The sequence below is a fragment of the Elgaria multicarinata genome, chromosome 1, assembly GCF_023053635.1.
Source record: "Elgaria multicarinata webbii isolate HBS135686 ecotype San Diego chromosome 1, rElgMul1.1.pri, whole genome shotgun sequence".
NCBI classification, from domain to species: domain Eukaryota; kingdom Metazoa; phylum Chordata; class Lepidosauria; order Squamata; family Anguidae; genus Elgaria; species Elgaria multicarinata.
The window spans coordinates 54,348,120-54,364,127 of record NC_086171.1 but is presented as its reverse complement, the minus strand read 5'-3'; the positions used below and the strand labels follow the sequence as shown (position 1 = coordinate 54,364,127).

Here is a 16,008-nt window from a genome sequence, read left to right as displayed (position 1 = left end):
TTCCTATGTGCAGATGGAATGGCAGAAAAAAAAGGACATGTTTCTGATTGACAGGACCTGGCTTGAAATGGTAAAATACTACCAAAGCATTATTGTTCAAAATAGCTGGTAGGTTTTTAATTTAGTAAAAATACAATATTATCAGCATCCCCAGCTCCCAGCAAAATTCCTTTAACATTTTGTAGAAGTTAGAGCTACTTTCTCCTTGACATCAATGAGAACTATACATGTAGCTTGAGGGCTATATAAGGCCCTAATCTTGTAGAACATGAAAATAATTGAGACAACTGTCAGGATCTGAACTTTTATTTGAGTTTTAACATGGTCTAGCATGCCATGTCAAAGGGATTTCTCATGGTGAAAGGCAATGTAGCCATAAACATAAATACAGAAACATAGAAACTGTCTAAGAGACAGCTCTGATTTCTTCCCACCACTTCCCACCATTCAGTTACTTTCAGCTGATTCAGCTTTTTGATTTTGAGCAAGCCTTCTCTGTGTCATGTGGAATATAACTTTGAAGTGCTTGCCAAACATCTGGCAAATATTAACCAAACAAAATTTAAAGACATGTTTTAGCTTGAAATAACCAGAATTTGATATTAATGAATTACATTGTATGATTTGCTCACCTGTTCAGTTTTTTTAAAAAGCTATTAAAAACTATTAAGAATCCATTTTATTTCTAGTGAGGAATTATTGCTCTAGGCCAGATCTTCACCAAGCAGGAAAACAGATTGAAAACTATATATTGAGTGTGTCCTGGGCCTAAACAGTTGTCACTACAGTTATAAACCATTTTGAAGCAGTAGGGCCATAGCTAGACCTAAGGTTTATCCCTGGATCGTCCAGGGGTCAAACCTGTTCATCTAGGTGACACACAGGGGATCCAGTGCTCAGGCAGGGGCGAACCCTGGATGATCCCAGGATAAACCTTAGGTCTAGCTGTGGCCTAGTTTAGATCGTGCCCTACTCTCTGAGGTTTTGTGAGTACAATGCAGAAAAAGCGGGATTAAAGGGTAGGGTGAAATCCCGGGCCAAGGGAGGGATTATCCCTCCCTGCTCCCGGGATCCCCTGTGCATCATATGAACGCACAGGGATGATCCCGGGACAATCCTGGGATATAGGAGCTCACACATTCTTCTCATGTGTGAGCTTTTTTATCTCCTTTCCCCTTTCTTCCAGCAGAATAAATGGGAGGAGGAGAAATCTGCAACCATGGCGACTGGGCATTTGGATTTTTGCAGTCCCAATACATACTTCTATTTATTTGTTTTAATTGCATATGTTTTAATTTGCATAACTGTTTTAATTGCATATGTTTTAATTTTAAGTCCCAGTATTGGGAAAAAAGTGGGATACAAATAATAATAATAATAATAATAATAATAATAATAATAATAATAATAATAATAATAATAAACAACCATAATCCACAACAACATCCAGAAAGCAGTCATACTTAAAACATGTTCAATAGTCAGGAAAATTCTGAACCAGTAAAAGACAGTATGACTTGCCATGTCCATCTAGAAAAAAACCCACAAGCGAGAAAAGAGAGATGATGATGATGATGATGATGATGATGATGATGATGATGATGATGATGATAATGATACAGAACTGCTTAGACTGGACAAAAGTTTTCCTATAGGTTGCCATGATATGAGAACTATGCATAGGATGCCTATATTAATATTCCTGTCTAGCGCTCCAATATGTAGAGGCCAGCATATTTGGACACAAACCTAAAAGCTAAGATGAAGAATGGAAAGGATGAAGTACCATCACGTGGTAGCCGTGGGAGTGGTTGGTGAGGCGAGTAGAGTAATGATCCTGATTACTATTGAGGATGCACATAACCAAGACTCTGTCTATAGAAAGCAATGCCTATTAAGTGCTCTGCTTGTATTTTAAAAGCAGGGCATCTAATGTGAGGGACTGTAATATTTCTAAGCCAGGGTGGGGAACCTCAGGACAGAAGACCAAATGTGGCCCTCCTGGGATTCCATTCTGGCCCTCCAGAGCTCCCCAAATGGCCCCGTCCCCTGGCCCCATCCCCTTTCCCTTAACCATTGATTGTTTGGTGCTTTCCTGACTTTTGTGCAGATCCCCCCCCCCTCCAATTCTAAACGATTTGAATTCTTCTCCTAAGGTTTCAGTAGTGGCAGAGAGTGTTTCCAAAACTGAATTCAGCCTTTAGGCTGAAAGAGGTTCCCCTCCCCTGTTCTAAGCAATGTATGTGTAATACATGTGAGTAAATGTCAACTTGACTGTTCAAGCAGTGTAGACAGAAAATATGAATTGAAACTGGCTCATCACATTTAGCCTCTATCATAAAGTAACAAACTGCATATATTTTTTTAGATTTTTGACATTTCCGTTGCGAAGTAGGTTTACATCTGTTTCTACTCTTACATTTTGCAGTACAGGTACTGTACAGCATAAACAATATGACATGATATTGGCCTAGGAGGATTACAGAAGATGGTCAGTACTGGGATGTAGAAGGAATTAGTGACTATCAGTAATGGCCAGGGGGCAGGATCATGGCAGTGAAGAAGCAAATAAGATAATTTCCAATTAAAATATCTTCTTTTCTTATAAATTATTCATTTAAGCAATTTCAGCACCTCTAACAACTTATTTTCTTTTTGTCAAGCAGATATTATTTTAAATTTTCGAACAACATACGTCAGCAAGTCTGGCCAAGTAATATTTGAAGCAAGATCTATTTGTATCCACTATGTGACAACCTGGTTCATCATTGATTTAATTGCTGCACTTCCTTTTGATCTACTCTATGCTTTTAATGTCAATGTGGTAAGTATAGCCCTTCCATTCTGCAACTAGTATTGACCTCAAGCAGTCCCTTTTGTGAATGAACATATGGCTCCATGCAGGCAAAAGAAAAGCATAACCGAAATCTGTTGAGTGCAGCATTCTGTCTTTTCCTTTGGAGCTTTATATGAGTTTTGCTTTATGCATGTCTTGTATTTTCATACACTAAACAAAAATCTGTACTAATTATTTTGGCTTGTAATATTCCCCAAATCGTGATATGTGCATCAGGGCAAGTGGAAATATTTAAATATCTAAATAAGTTGTCTTCTTACATTTTAAAGAGTTGGAAATGCTTATGCTTAAAATCCATTTTATTTATTTATTAAATCATTTATATCCTGCCCTATATCACTAGGACTTTGAAGTCGATTCTGGTCAATCTACAGAAAGTTAATTGCCCTCAGTTTCAATCAGTGGATATGAAAGTGACAATTCAATGGTATATAAATGTGACTTTTTTATTTGAATCAGTTTCCCTATGAAGAGACTTTGGCAAGTTGAAGCAACCTTGTGAAGCTATTTATCATTTCTTGGGAGAACTTCCTGAATGTCAGTTGAGCCGTATCTGAATGAGCTATACTCTCAACACACATCCAAATGTTCACAAGATCCCTTCAAAAAATTATTTAGGCACATTGGCTTTTAAATATTTGTAGGTTTTGTTTTTGATTTCCCCCCTCAAATTTATGTAGGCTGTAATGTAAATTGTCTCTTAAGTAACATGTTGTGCTTTGCTGGAAAGCAGGCCACTTGCCCGTTGCCCACATGATATTGACTCAGCTCTGTAAACCAGTGCATTAAGGGGAAGGATTGAAGTATTTCTTTTCAAATACCTTAATACTCCCCTGTATCAAAAGATCTTCATGTACAATGTAATGAAGTCCGTTCACTCAGAAAATCATTCTGCCTGAGGCCACCATTATGTTTTGCACACAAATGAAAATTTCATGAAGCTAGGATTTTTATATATATTTATATATCTCTCTCAGATGAAAGCCTTATGAAGTGCTGAGTTTTTCAGTTGGCAGTTCTATATGTATATGTAAAAGAGACAAAGAATGCTAGTGAAGACTTCCTTATTTTCAAAGATGGTTGTGGCTTGAGGTAATTCAAAGTATTTAACAATACCGCCTTTGTTATCAGTAACAGAGCACAACCTATAGTGTTGGGTGTAGTTTAATTTACATAAATGAATTTTACACAGTGTATCATGAATCTATTTTAGCTTAAGCATTTTAGATTTTATTTTAGGTTGTATTTGTCTTATTTTGTCTTAGCTGTTTTGTATGTGAATGGTCTGTGGCCCAAACAAGAAATAAGGATACTATAGTTTTGGATCCAGGATTTGTCTTTTGTGGATGGAAAGGCTATGCTCATAGAAGGTGGTGTGACCCAATTTAATACAGAAGCAGCGACCACAACACAACCTTAATTTCTAAAACAACTCTGAGTTATGTTTCTCTATGGGCATAAAAAAACCTGGAGCAAATCTGATGTAGAACATAAAGACATTTTAAGCTGAGTCACAAACTATTACCCAACCATTTCATCTAGAGATGTTTTAGTATGTGGCAATTGTAGAACTTTAATTTCTGGAGCACTATCCTTAGATACCTTAGGGATGTTTTAAGGATCTTTTGGTTTAAACAAATGGGATTTTTTAATCTTAGAAATATATAAGGATTTTCTGTGTGTGTGTGTGTGTGTGTGTGTATGTGAGTGAGTGAGAGAGAGAGAGAGAGAGAGAGAGAGAGAGAGAGAGAGAAAATTATCTAGACAGGTTGTGTTTGCCTTCAGTGATGTGAGAATGCAACTAAAGCTGATTGGTTATGTAACATTATGATATAATATTCACTATCCAATCCCTGATTGGCGAGATTCACTTATATGACCAAGCTAAGAATCATGGCTCTTACTCTAAATCAGTTCTCATTACCATCAGTGTTCATTGCATTTATTAGATGATCCCAGATTGTCCAGGCTCAGTTTAATCAGGAGGCATGGGTTTGTGTATGTGTAATAGTGCAGGAGGAGCAACAGATAGTGGGGGAATGACAGTTAACAGATTCAGGAAAAGTTGGACACTTAAAGGCATTACTCAGGAAATATTTCTGCCCCTGAAAAAAATCACTTTCAACCAAAACATCAAAATGTGTGAACACGATATCTTAAAATATTCTTTCTTTTTATCCCTTGCCAATAGAAACCAACACAAGTCTTTCTGTGCTTCTGAAAGATACTCAGACTTTAGTTTCCATGACAATGTACTTCAATAACTGTAGAGAACTGTAGTCATCTGTGTTCTTTTCATATACACTTGTCGTATCAACCAACATGGTTAAACAAGCTACAGATCCCGCTTGTAGATCAGTCCTTTACACTCACACAAAAAGTGCTACCTGTGAGAAGAATCTAATGGGACGCTTAAGCCTCCATTGATTCTTTTCCACCCTGCCAATTCCTTTCCACAAGTGGTGATTTAGCCTTTCCTAGGGGAAAAGCTCATTTCTGGAAGGAGACAACTCACAGAGTTCCCTTAAGTGAGCTCTGTGGACCTGCCTCCTTCCAGGAATAAGCTCGTTTTGGCTTGTCCCGTTGCACAAAATTACTATTGTGAAAATGGGGGGCAGCCACATTTGCAGCACAATTGGTGAGGTGGAGGAGAATCAGCAGGCACGTAAGCACCCCCATTGGATTCTGCCCAGGGAGAAGTGGAATTTATATCAAGTGTGTACATGTTGCAAATTGACAAAATTGCTGTATAATGCTCCTCTTACTGAAGCCTCTCAGCAGTCTTCAAGGTTAGCCAAAGCTCTCTGGGCAGTTCACAAAAATTAAAAACCATGAAGAGCATAAAAACAACCAACAAATTTAAAACACACATACGAAATACAATATAAAAAGCACAACCAGAATAAAACCACACAGCAAAAATTAATATATGTTAAAATATGAGATTAAAAGAGCAAAGTTTAAATGTAAGTTAAATTAGATGTTAAAATACTGAGAAAATAAAAAGGTCTTCAGCTGGCGATGGAAAGAAAACAATGTAGGTGCCAAGCGAACCTCTCTGGAGAGCTTGTTCCACAACCGGGGGGCCACAGCAGAGAAAGCCCTCCTCCTAGTAGCCACCTGCCTCACTTCCTTCGTATTTTAGCCTCAGAATTACTGAGTAGATGAATTATAATACTGAAGTCACCAGGGGATTTGGAAAAATGAAAGATTGCACTCATGTAATAGTTTCTTGACAATTGCTGAATTCTGAAGTTTTATGGTCAGGTTAAAGCTCATGTGTTCTGCTTATTTTAGTATAGTGGAGGGGTTGAGCCCTGCCCATGTTGAGAGCTACTTCAGTGCTCCTCCTCCCCAGCTGCCTGCAGGTGGAGAGCTGTATATTTGAAATTCCCATGCTGGCTGGGTATTGTGGGAATTGGAGTCCAATACTTCTGGAGAACTCCAGCTTGGGAAAGGCTGAAGTAGGCTCTTGCCTGCAAACTCATGCCACATCAACTTTTTTAGTCTTTAAGTTGTCACATGACTCTTGGTTGCTTTTGTCTCTTGTAACTTTGGCTAAAAGTGTTAAGCTAACTAATTCCTTAACCATACAGTGAAATTCAGTTGAACTTGTATAGTTGTGGGGAAATCAAATCTAACCAGGCACAAGACTGGAGTACTGACTCTTCATTGTATCTCTTTTCAATGTATAGTGGTGAAATTTCACTTTCTGTATGCATTTCTGATCTTACAGTGACAGACTGAACATTGCAGAAGGGGGGAGCAACATTTGGAATGTGTAATGAGAAATAATTATACATGAATTCTTTCAGTCATTTGCAACATTATCACAGAATTTTTAAAAATTGGGATTTAATTTTGATTCCTCACAGAAAAATGAAATATGAGCATAAGCATACATAACCTTTCCTTAGAGGTATACAGAGACTTCTCCTGTTCCACTGACTTTTCACTGGTCATTCTACATGAATTTGCTGGTTTTCCACTTCCCTCCCCATATCTTTTTCCTTTGTGTCTTTTTCTTATACAAAATCATGTTTGGGAATGGGTCGGGAGTAAGCCTTTCTACACTGGTTCCTGAGGAACATGGGTGGGAGGTGCTGTTGCACCGTATCCTGCTTGTGGATTCCTGGTCGACAGTTGTGAATAGAGTGCTGGACTAGGTGGACCCTTGGACTGATCCAGGATGACTCTTCTTGTGTTCTTAAAACAAATACCCATCCTCCAGTTTTGACTTACCCTAAACAGCGTGCATTACAACAAAGCAGCTAATATATAACCTCTACTCTAAATCTTAGTACATACCCGACTTTTACTTGTGCACAAGGTTCAGGAGCTGATAAGATTGAAGCAAGTTTGATTCTTTTTGGAAAGATGGCTAAATACTGTTTTGCCTTCTTATTCTTGTAGGTGTCCATTGTCCACCTTCTCAAGACCGTACGATTGCTACGTCTTTTACGTCTTCTTCAAAAGTTGGATCGTTATTCCCAGCACAGCACTATTGTTTTGACTCTTCTTATGTCTATGTTTGCATTGCTAGCTCATTGGATGGCTTGCATTTGGTATGTCATTGGAAGGAAGGAAATGGATAAAAAACCATTCACTTGGGACATAGGTAAAGACAGTTTTTTAAAAAAATCACAAATAGAAAAATGCACCTTGAAACATCAAAATGTTGTAGTTCTCCACGTACATATTCAGAAATGAAGTATTATTATTATTATTATTTAGATTTATATCTCTCTTTCCAGTGGGCTATCAAAGTGGTTTACAGAAACATAAATATAACAGTAAAAACACAGTAAGGTAATCACTAGTCAACTGTAACCATACTGCCTGGGTCATCCTTCAAGGAAAGGATGCTTGAGGAGGTTGGTCTTGAGAAGATGTCTAAAGATCAAAACTGAAGACACTCTAGAGCAGCCTTCCTCAACCTGGGGCGCTCCAGATGTGTTGGACTGCATCTCCCAGAATGCCCCAGCCAGCTGGCTGGGGCATTCTGGGAGATGCAGTCCAACACATCTGGAGCGCCCCAGGTTGAGGAAGGCTGCTCTAGAGGATGGGTGCTGCAACACTAAACACTCTATTGCAGGTACTCTTGAGGCAAACCTCATCTGCATGAGGCAGTGTCAAAAGTATTCCTCTTGTGAATTGCAAGAACCAGGCGAGGACAGAAGGGGTGAGGTGGTCCCTAAGGTAACCTCATACCAAGTCCTTAGGGCTTTATAGTTAACAACAGAACCTGAAACATGACCCAGAAGCTTATTGGCAGCCAATGCAGTTCTTGTATCTGAAGTCTTTGGGTTGGATCAAGATTTAGCCAGGATTAACTTAAATTCTATTAATTTCATTATAACTAAATCTGGATCCAACCCATTAGTCCTTGTAATCATGACGTTCCAATGAGCTGGGAGCAGCATGCATAAAATTCTCAGGCAGTCTCCTATCTAGGTGTGAAAATGCTCAGCTTTAGTGATGGATCTATGTCAGGCAGCTTTGAATACCCACTTATTTCAGCAGAATCTAGAATATTTTAGGGCCTGATTTTAATATGCAGTAATTTGCTTGCATAAGTGAACAATTGTACAAATACTTTGACAAGATGTAAACTGAAAGAAAAATATGTATTTGTGGCTGTTTTCTAGTACTTAATTACTTATACCTTGCCAAAAATAAAACCATCGTTGAGTATTTGCCCATACATTTAAAGTTGAAATAATTGAATTAAGGTCTTAATTACCATCAAAGTACCTTTAATTTCCTTGAAGAAAATATGGAAAATATGTAGCTCTGAAGTAAATGAACTTGAGTATGAGTACAGCAATAATAATGTTTAAAATCCCTCTTGCAATTAGAAAGACGTCAGACTTTACTTAAATGCAGTTCCTGAGCAAACCCAGTAAGTGGAACATGTATAATAGAACTGGATCTCTTTAGGGAGATAGTTTTGTAACTTTTCAAAATGACTAATTTGGAGAACTGAGAAACCTGTCAATGCCTCCTAAATTTGGAGCTGTAAACCAAAAGATTGTCAAATTTTATTTAACATGATTCCTTTGAATGACTTGACTTCTAGACATTTAGTGAATTGGAATACTTTCTTTTCTCATTCATTGTCTATCTGATTTTGCAAATATTTTATGCAGGACTACAGGTATTCCTGCACCACATATCTAAATTAAAGATGTAATCTGTTCTGTCTGCATTTCGTTGATTGTCAGGTTCCTTTCGATCCATCATCCACTCATTGGCAGAATTGTGTGTTTTTTCCAATTTCCCAAATTTGGGCAAACTTGTATTTGCACAAATTCATATTTGCTAAAAGGCACATTTTATGCTTTAGCCTATGGGGCAAATGTGTATTTTTTGCTGGTGTTTTTTTATTTCATGTATTTTTCTATAGCCAAATTTGTGTACAATTCTGGAAAGTAGAAAAAATGTCCACAAGTCCACATAATCTATGTGACTCAGGAAAAGCTGCTCTGCTGCTCTCTTTTTTCTCTCTTTCTTTTTCTCTGTCTATGGAAGGAAGGGGACAATATTGTCAAAAGGCAGCTTCCAGCAAAATATTAAAAAAAAATACAATAAACATAGAAAACACCAATTAAAACTAAACTACAGGTAAATTGACTGTCCTAAGGCGAACATGAGAGAGAGATAAGAGAGGATCATGTTCTTTTTCAGTTGTATTATGGTAACATAACACAACTGAAAGACAGGTTAGAAGTTGTGGGAAATAATATTAGTGGATACCTGAACCTATGAGGGCTTCCCGAATGTGTTGTAAAATGTCAATTGATTGGTAATTTAGAGCAGCTATACATGACTTATTTGGACCTTGAAAATAATCATGCTGTGGGGAATTTCTAGGGATGTCATGGGCACCCAATACAGGGTGGAGTCCAAAAAAAGAAATGTTCGGCCTGCTGGATTGGGTTCCACAGATGCACCAGACACATATTTATTTATTTATTTATTTATTACATTTATATACCGCCCCATAGCCGAAGCTCTCTGGGCGGTTTACAACAGTTAAAAATGGTAAACATTAAAAAGTATACAAAATTTAAAAACCATCAGAAACATAAAAACAACAGTATAAAAACTTTTCACATGCCCCAGCTTGTCACACTACACCTGGCAAGAACTGTAAGGCCACCTGTCCCCTGAGCGAGCCACCATTTTGCATAGAGATGGCAATTCATTATTCTGTGTAAAATGCTTTTATGCAAATGGCAGCCATAGAGCCAATATTTATATGAGATTAGAGGCGTCAGTTCAAACACTTGACTTCCTGCTAGTTCCTTGAAAATCAAACTCATTATTTATTATTTATTTATGTATTAATTAATTACATTTCTATACATTAGAAGTGGTATAGAAATGCAATTTTAAAAAGTATGAATAAATAAATAAATAAATAAATAAATAAAAGAGAAAGCGTTAAAACCTATATCCTGATTGAAATATTTCACAGGAATGGGGTTAGTTTGAGGACGGAATTCCATAATCTTTAGTTGGTTAGATAAAAAGCAGGTCTTCCAAAAATGATTGTAACCTAAGGCAAAGTCACACAGGAAGATGTGGTCTTTCAGAAAGAAATCGTGACTTGCTGATATCTTTCAGCAATTCTTAGTTCTAAAGGAACAATTGGATCTTTTATGAACTTGCCCAAGTAATAAGATCTGCCGGAGAGGCCCTTTTGAGGATACCATTATCCACAAAGTCTCATTTGTTAGGTGTACATGGAAGAGCTTTCTCCTGTGTCACTCCAAAATTGTGGAATTGGCTCCCTCAGGAACTACAATTGGCCCCCACTCTCTTGGCTTTTAAAAAGGGTGCGAAGACGGATCTTTATAATCTTGCCTTTAAAATTATATAGTCATTTTAATGCTATAATCTTATTTTTATTGTTTTAAGTTTTTATCGTTATAAATTGTTGTGTACCACCTCGATGGCTTTTTAGCAAATAAGACAGTGTATAAATTTAATAATAAATAAACATTAATAATAAAAATAACAAAACCAGTTACATCCCAGACAATCAACTAAAGAAGAAACAAAAATGACATTGATTTACCCAACATTACCATTGCAAAGGAAATTGCAAAATGAATTTGCTAATCATTATAAGAAACTATGTTCTTTTGACATTGCACCAAATGTATATATTAGGGATTTTCACAGATTTAACAAACATCCTGGCATTTTTATTAGATGACAGAAAAAATGAAGGCCTCAATAGACAAAGAAAAATATGAAATAGGTAACTCACAATCTGAAGAACAATAAATCGCCTGGCAAGATATATTCCCAGCCGCATAATATAGAAATATTGTGATGTACTTGTATATCCTATTATGTAAACTACAAATTAATCAGATCCCAAACAATTGGGGGAAAGCTAAAAGGGTTCTATTGACAAAAGCAGGCAGTGATACTTCCCAGTGCAAACCTATGCATGGTTACTTAGTTGTAACTCCCACAAACTTCAATGGGGTCTAGTCAACCTTTCCCTAATGTGGGGCTCTCCAGATACTGGGCTATGGTTCCCGTCAGCTTCTTGTAGCATTGCCAATGTTCAGGGATGATGAAAGTTATAGTCCAAAGCAGATGAAGGGCATCACATTTGGAAAGGTTACCCTAGTAAGTGTATTTATTATTGTAGCCTCAGTATGCTCTGCTTCTCCTAATTCAAGAATTCAATATTTGTTCTTCCATATTAACAAAAAGACTTTGGGCCCTGCTAGACCTACCTTAAAATCCCCATCGTGTTGGCTATTTTGTTTGGGAACTTAAAGGGGCCATGTGCGCAGGAGCGCACCAACGATAAAAGTAGGGCTTTTTTTTTAAAAAAAAAGGGTTCCCCATTCCCCCCTGCCCCCAATTTCCCCTCTGGCCACAATCCCCCCCAGTCCGCCTGCCCGCGATCCCCGATCCCCCCCGCCCATCTACAATCTCCAATTCCCCCCATTCTCCCCTGGCTCTGTTTCCCCCCCCCCATCTCCCCACCCTGCCCTGATGGCCGCTGCATGCCGCTTTTCCTGGCTACTCGTAAATAAATGTGGTAGCCGGGAAAAGCGGTGGAACGGCCTACACGCCCACGGTCTCAGGCTCAGCCCAAGACCATGGGAAATACTGGGCCACAATCGGTGCCAGTTATCCTGGGCCAAGGGAGGGTTACCCCTGCCTGAGCCCAGGATCCCTTGTGTGTCATCTGGACACACAGGGGCTGGGCCGGGGCTCGCACCGGGCTACCCCATCATCTAGAAAGGCCCTCAAGGTTATCCAAAGCAAATCAGGGTTAAGACAATGCTCCCCACTCCCGCTCTGGAGTATTGGGTGGGGGGGGGGGAACATAATGATGCCAACAAGCAGCTAGAAGGATAAGCACTACTGCCAAGAGTACTGCAAACAGGCAACATTGAACCAGTTGACAACAGGAAGGGGATTGTTGTGGTGAACTCCTCCCCTCCCCCTGAGAACAAAATAAGCTCAAAAAACCTTCCAGCAGAACTCTAATTTTAAATATAGGATTAAACTAGAATTATTAAGAGCAGATTATAGGGAGGTTTTCTTTTATCAATGATAAACCTTACGGCACAATCCCACCAAATGTAGGTACCTTTCGGCCTCATTGATTTCAGTGGAAGTTGGTTTAAAGAACTGATGAGACCAAAATTCAGGGGTTTGTTCCATATATTCCACACTTCTTGACTATTTGCAATCGGGGCTTAGTTCCATGCTAGTGGCCAGTGTCTTCCTGGAACTTTATTTATTTATTTATTATATAGTGCATTTTTTGGGAGGAAATAAAATAAATTTTAAGCTGACAAAGCTTTTGGTAACCTTTCTGCATCGTTTCAGCGCCATTTTTAGTGGCATAGTTCTTGATTTCCTATGATATGCAGACAAATAGGTACAAGGAAGATAATAAAATCCCTTGCAGTCTGGAGATGAGAGAGTCACCCCACCCCCTCTCTTAGCAATATACCTGAGTGCTAGTCATATCTGTGCAGGCAATAAGTAGATCGTTCTGAAAATATTCTTGGTAGCTAACCATATTCTATTTACTAGAACTTCATGATCTTTCAAAACTGAACAACCATGGATAGCAAGTCTGTGACCATATAATAAAGATGGATGGATGCATTGCTTAATAAGAGACCAGGATCTACACTACTGCTTTAGAGTGCACTGAAGTATTGAAGTGCACTGACAACTGTTGGGGCCCATTGACACATGCCATATTCCACTTTCACACCACTTTCATAGTGTTATATCCTGCTTTGTGCAGATCTGACTCAAACAGTCTAGATGCTTATTCCTTGAGATCACAAAAGCTGCCAGAACTCATTTGTGTAATAGTTTCCCACCTGTTGTCTATAATTTCAGGATCAGATTTTTAAAAAGCTTTTAAAACCGTTATCCAAAACAGCACTTGATATACAGTGATTAAAGGAAGTGAACGATCATACAATGATTATTGTCAGGGTTCTTTCAATGTCCAGGAACCCCTAAGCACCTCCTTAAGAATTTCTGCCTCCTTTGTGTAATAGCACTGGCTGGGAGGGCTGAACCTACCGAGACCCAGGGACAGTGGGCACTAGTGACCTCCTAACTGCCGGTGTGATCACTTACTCACCACTGTGATCATCTGGCCACGACCGGGAGCCCCACTCTCTGACGTGGCCCAAGATTCTCCAGTCCCTGGAGGGGTCCTTGTGTGTTCCACAGGCGCCCCACAGACACTGCATGCATACAAATGACACCTGGGTCAGATCTACACGAAGCAGGATATGACACTTTGAAAACGTTTTGAAAACTGTATATGTGGTGTGTCTTGGGCCCCAACAGTTTCCACGACTGTTATAAACCATTTTAAAGCAGTAGTGTAGATCCTGCCCTGCTGAAATTCCCTTTTCTATACAACTGTTAAAAGATACAGGAGCTCTGTCCTCCTTTTCATATGGTCACCCTAATAATTCCATTTATGTTGGATATGCCTACCTTTCCATTCTCTCCTATAACTGAAATGTTTACTTTTTACATTTATTTATTCTCTTTTTGGTTTGCTTTTGTATTCTAAGGGTGGTGGGAATGGGGTATCATAATACATGTGCCACTTTCAGCATGTTTGAACAAATAAGCAGTGGAGCTTTGGAAGTTCTAGCCCTTGTACTATACTTCCGTTATATGTTGCTACATTAATCATTTACACTGCAATCCTATCCGTGTCTGCTCAGAAGTCCCATTAAGTTAAATGCTACTTACTCCCATATACGACTGCAGTCTTAGGCCATAGCTAGACCTAAGGTTTATCCCTGGATCGTCCAGGGGTCAAACCTGTTAATCTAGGTGACACACAGGGGATCCAGTGCTCAGGCAGGGGTGAACCCTGGATGATCCCAGGATAAACCTTAGGTCTAGCTGTGGCCTTAGACCTCCATCAGATGGAGGGAAATCACACTTCTCTACTGTCACTTCTCCAACCCTGTTTTTGTTGCTCATTACTTCCTCTTTTGAAAGAGGAAGTAAACCAAGTGCATGTGGCCCATTCAGTCGGCCATTCTGATTGCGCTGCTTCTCCTGCACATAGCAGGAAATAGCAACTTCCATCTTAATTATAAATCGGACTTACTGGGGTGATTTTTTGTGACACGAAGAAGGCAAGAAGGGGCAGGAGGTGTATGGGAGGTAGACGACGTCATGAGAGGGACCTGCAAAAATCCGTGAGTGCCCATTAACGAGCATGCAATAAAATGTTCTTAGTCTGCCATGGTATATATCCTTATCTGGGAGTAAGTTCCATTGAGATTCTTCTGAGTAGACATGTGTAGGATTGCACTATTGAGTTTATTGTTGCATGTTTCTGCTCAGTCAAGATTCTCAAGACAACCACTAGGCAAAAGTCTTTTTCCATATTACGATCATATATATCATATCCCAAGAATACTGACAGAAAGATTTTAATGGCTGGAAAGTTTTCCCAGGCTGATGCTAGTGGAATTTGAAGCGTTCATCATTCTCTTCATTAGTGCTTCTACGGTCACCAGAAATTCTTGTCAGCAACTCTGGGGATGCATTTTGAATATGTCCTTAAGGGCATGCACTTGTATATTTGTCTCGGTTAAAATTCAAGTGCCACCCTCCCACGCCAGAAGCAAACATCATTATTAGGTGGTACCAGCAAAACCAGAAATATTATACAAATGTGTGTGTTTTAAAACTTGGACTTAAAATATGAAATCTATAAATCAGCTACATCTGAATCCTTACAATTTGGCATTGGGTCACTTCTGATGTTACCTTTTTTTTTTTAGGATACAGGTGCATACAGGTTGCTGTGTGAGCCTTGTTTGGGAAACCGAGCCACATTTTATGCTTCCTGTATAATATTTTTTGTACATTATTGCCAATGGATGTGCCCACATCTGTCTTAGGAATGATGATCAGGTTGAGAAAAGCAGGATATACAACCCTCCTGTAGTTCTTTATAGTGGGGAAATTGCATGATTTAATTCTACTTCTTGCCCAAACTCTCTGCCTGTGGAAACACGTCATACCAAACAGAAATGTTCTAATTTAGCATTCTTCCTGAAATGCTCAGTTTTATGTGCAGGAAATTTTTGATGTGGGGGGGGGGGAGGCAGGCAGTGGAGATTGCGGGGGCAGGAAGCATTACCAATCTGCTTTCTGAAGTGGCATAGTTCCAGGAGAGCTGCTCAATGTAAATAGTTTGCCAACTGTTGGAGGTTTTCCTGAGACTACAGGGAGGAGTTGGTACCCAAGCTGGGATTTCAGAATGGGCATGTTCACTTGTAGACAGCTTATGTTCCGGCAGCTTCTTTATCATTCCACATTTCAAATTATGATCATTGCCTTACTTGACTGAATGTCCATATAGATTTTTATGGGAGATCTGAGCTTAGATGGATATGCCATAATTGTGCAAGAAAATACTTATGAGAATTATTGACTATGAATTAAAATTTATGCTTGATGAGAATTATGTGACATAAGAGTAAATTAGGCATCCATCTAGCAATTTCAAAACAACAACTTTTTGAGTCATCAAGTAGGATTTCGTAGTGATTATTTCTCTGTGTAATAGACAGTTGTCACATTCTGGTTTCGTACAGCAGCAT

At 38.9% G+C, this 16,008-nt stretch overlaps 1 protein-coding gene across 1 annotated transcript in view; it reads left to right on the top strand.

Moving 5' to 3' along the window:
- The window catches only part of KCNH8 (potassium voltage-gated channel subfamily H member 8), a 218,259-nt gene that overhangs the window by 131,570 nt on the left and 70,681 nt on the right, over nt 1-16,008 (top strand). The window contains exons 6-7 of the mRNA XM_063128395.1: nt 2,667-2,824; nt 7,271-7,475. Of these exons, the coding sequence (XP_062984465.1) occupies nt 2,667-2,824; nt 7,271-7,475 (363 nt within the window). The remainder of the gene's footprint in view (nt 1-2,666; nt 2,825-7,270; nt 7,476-16,008) is intronic.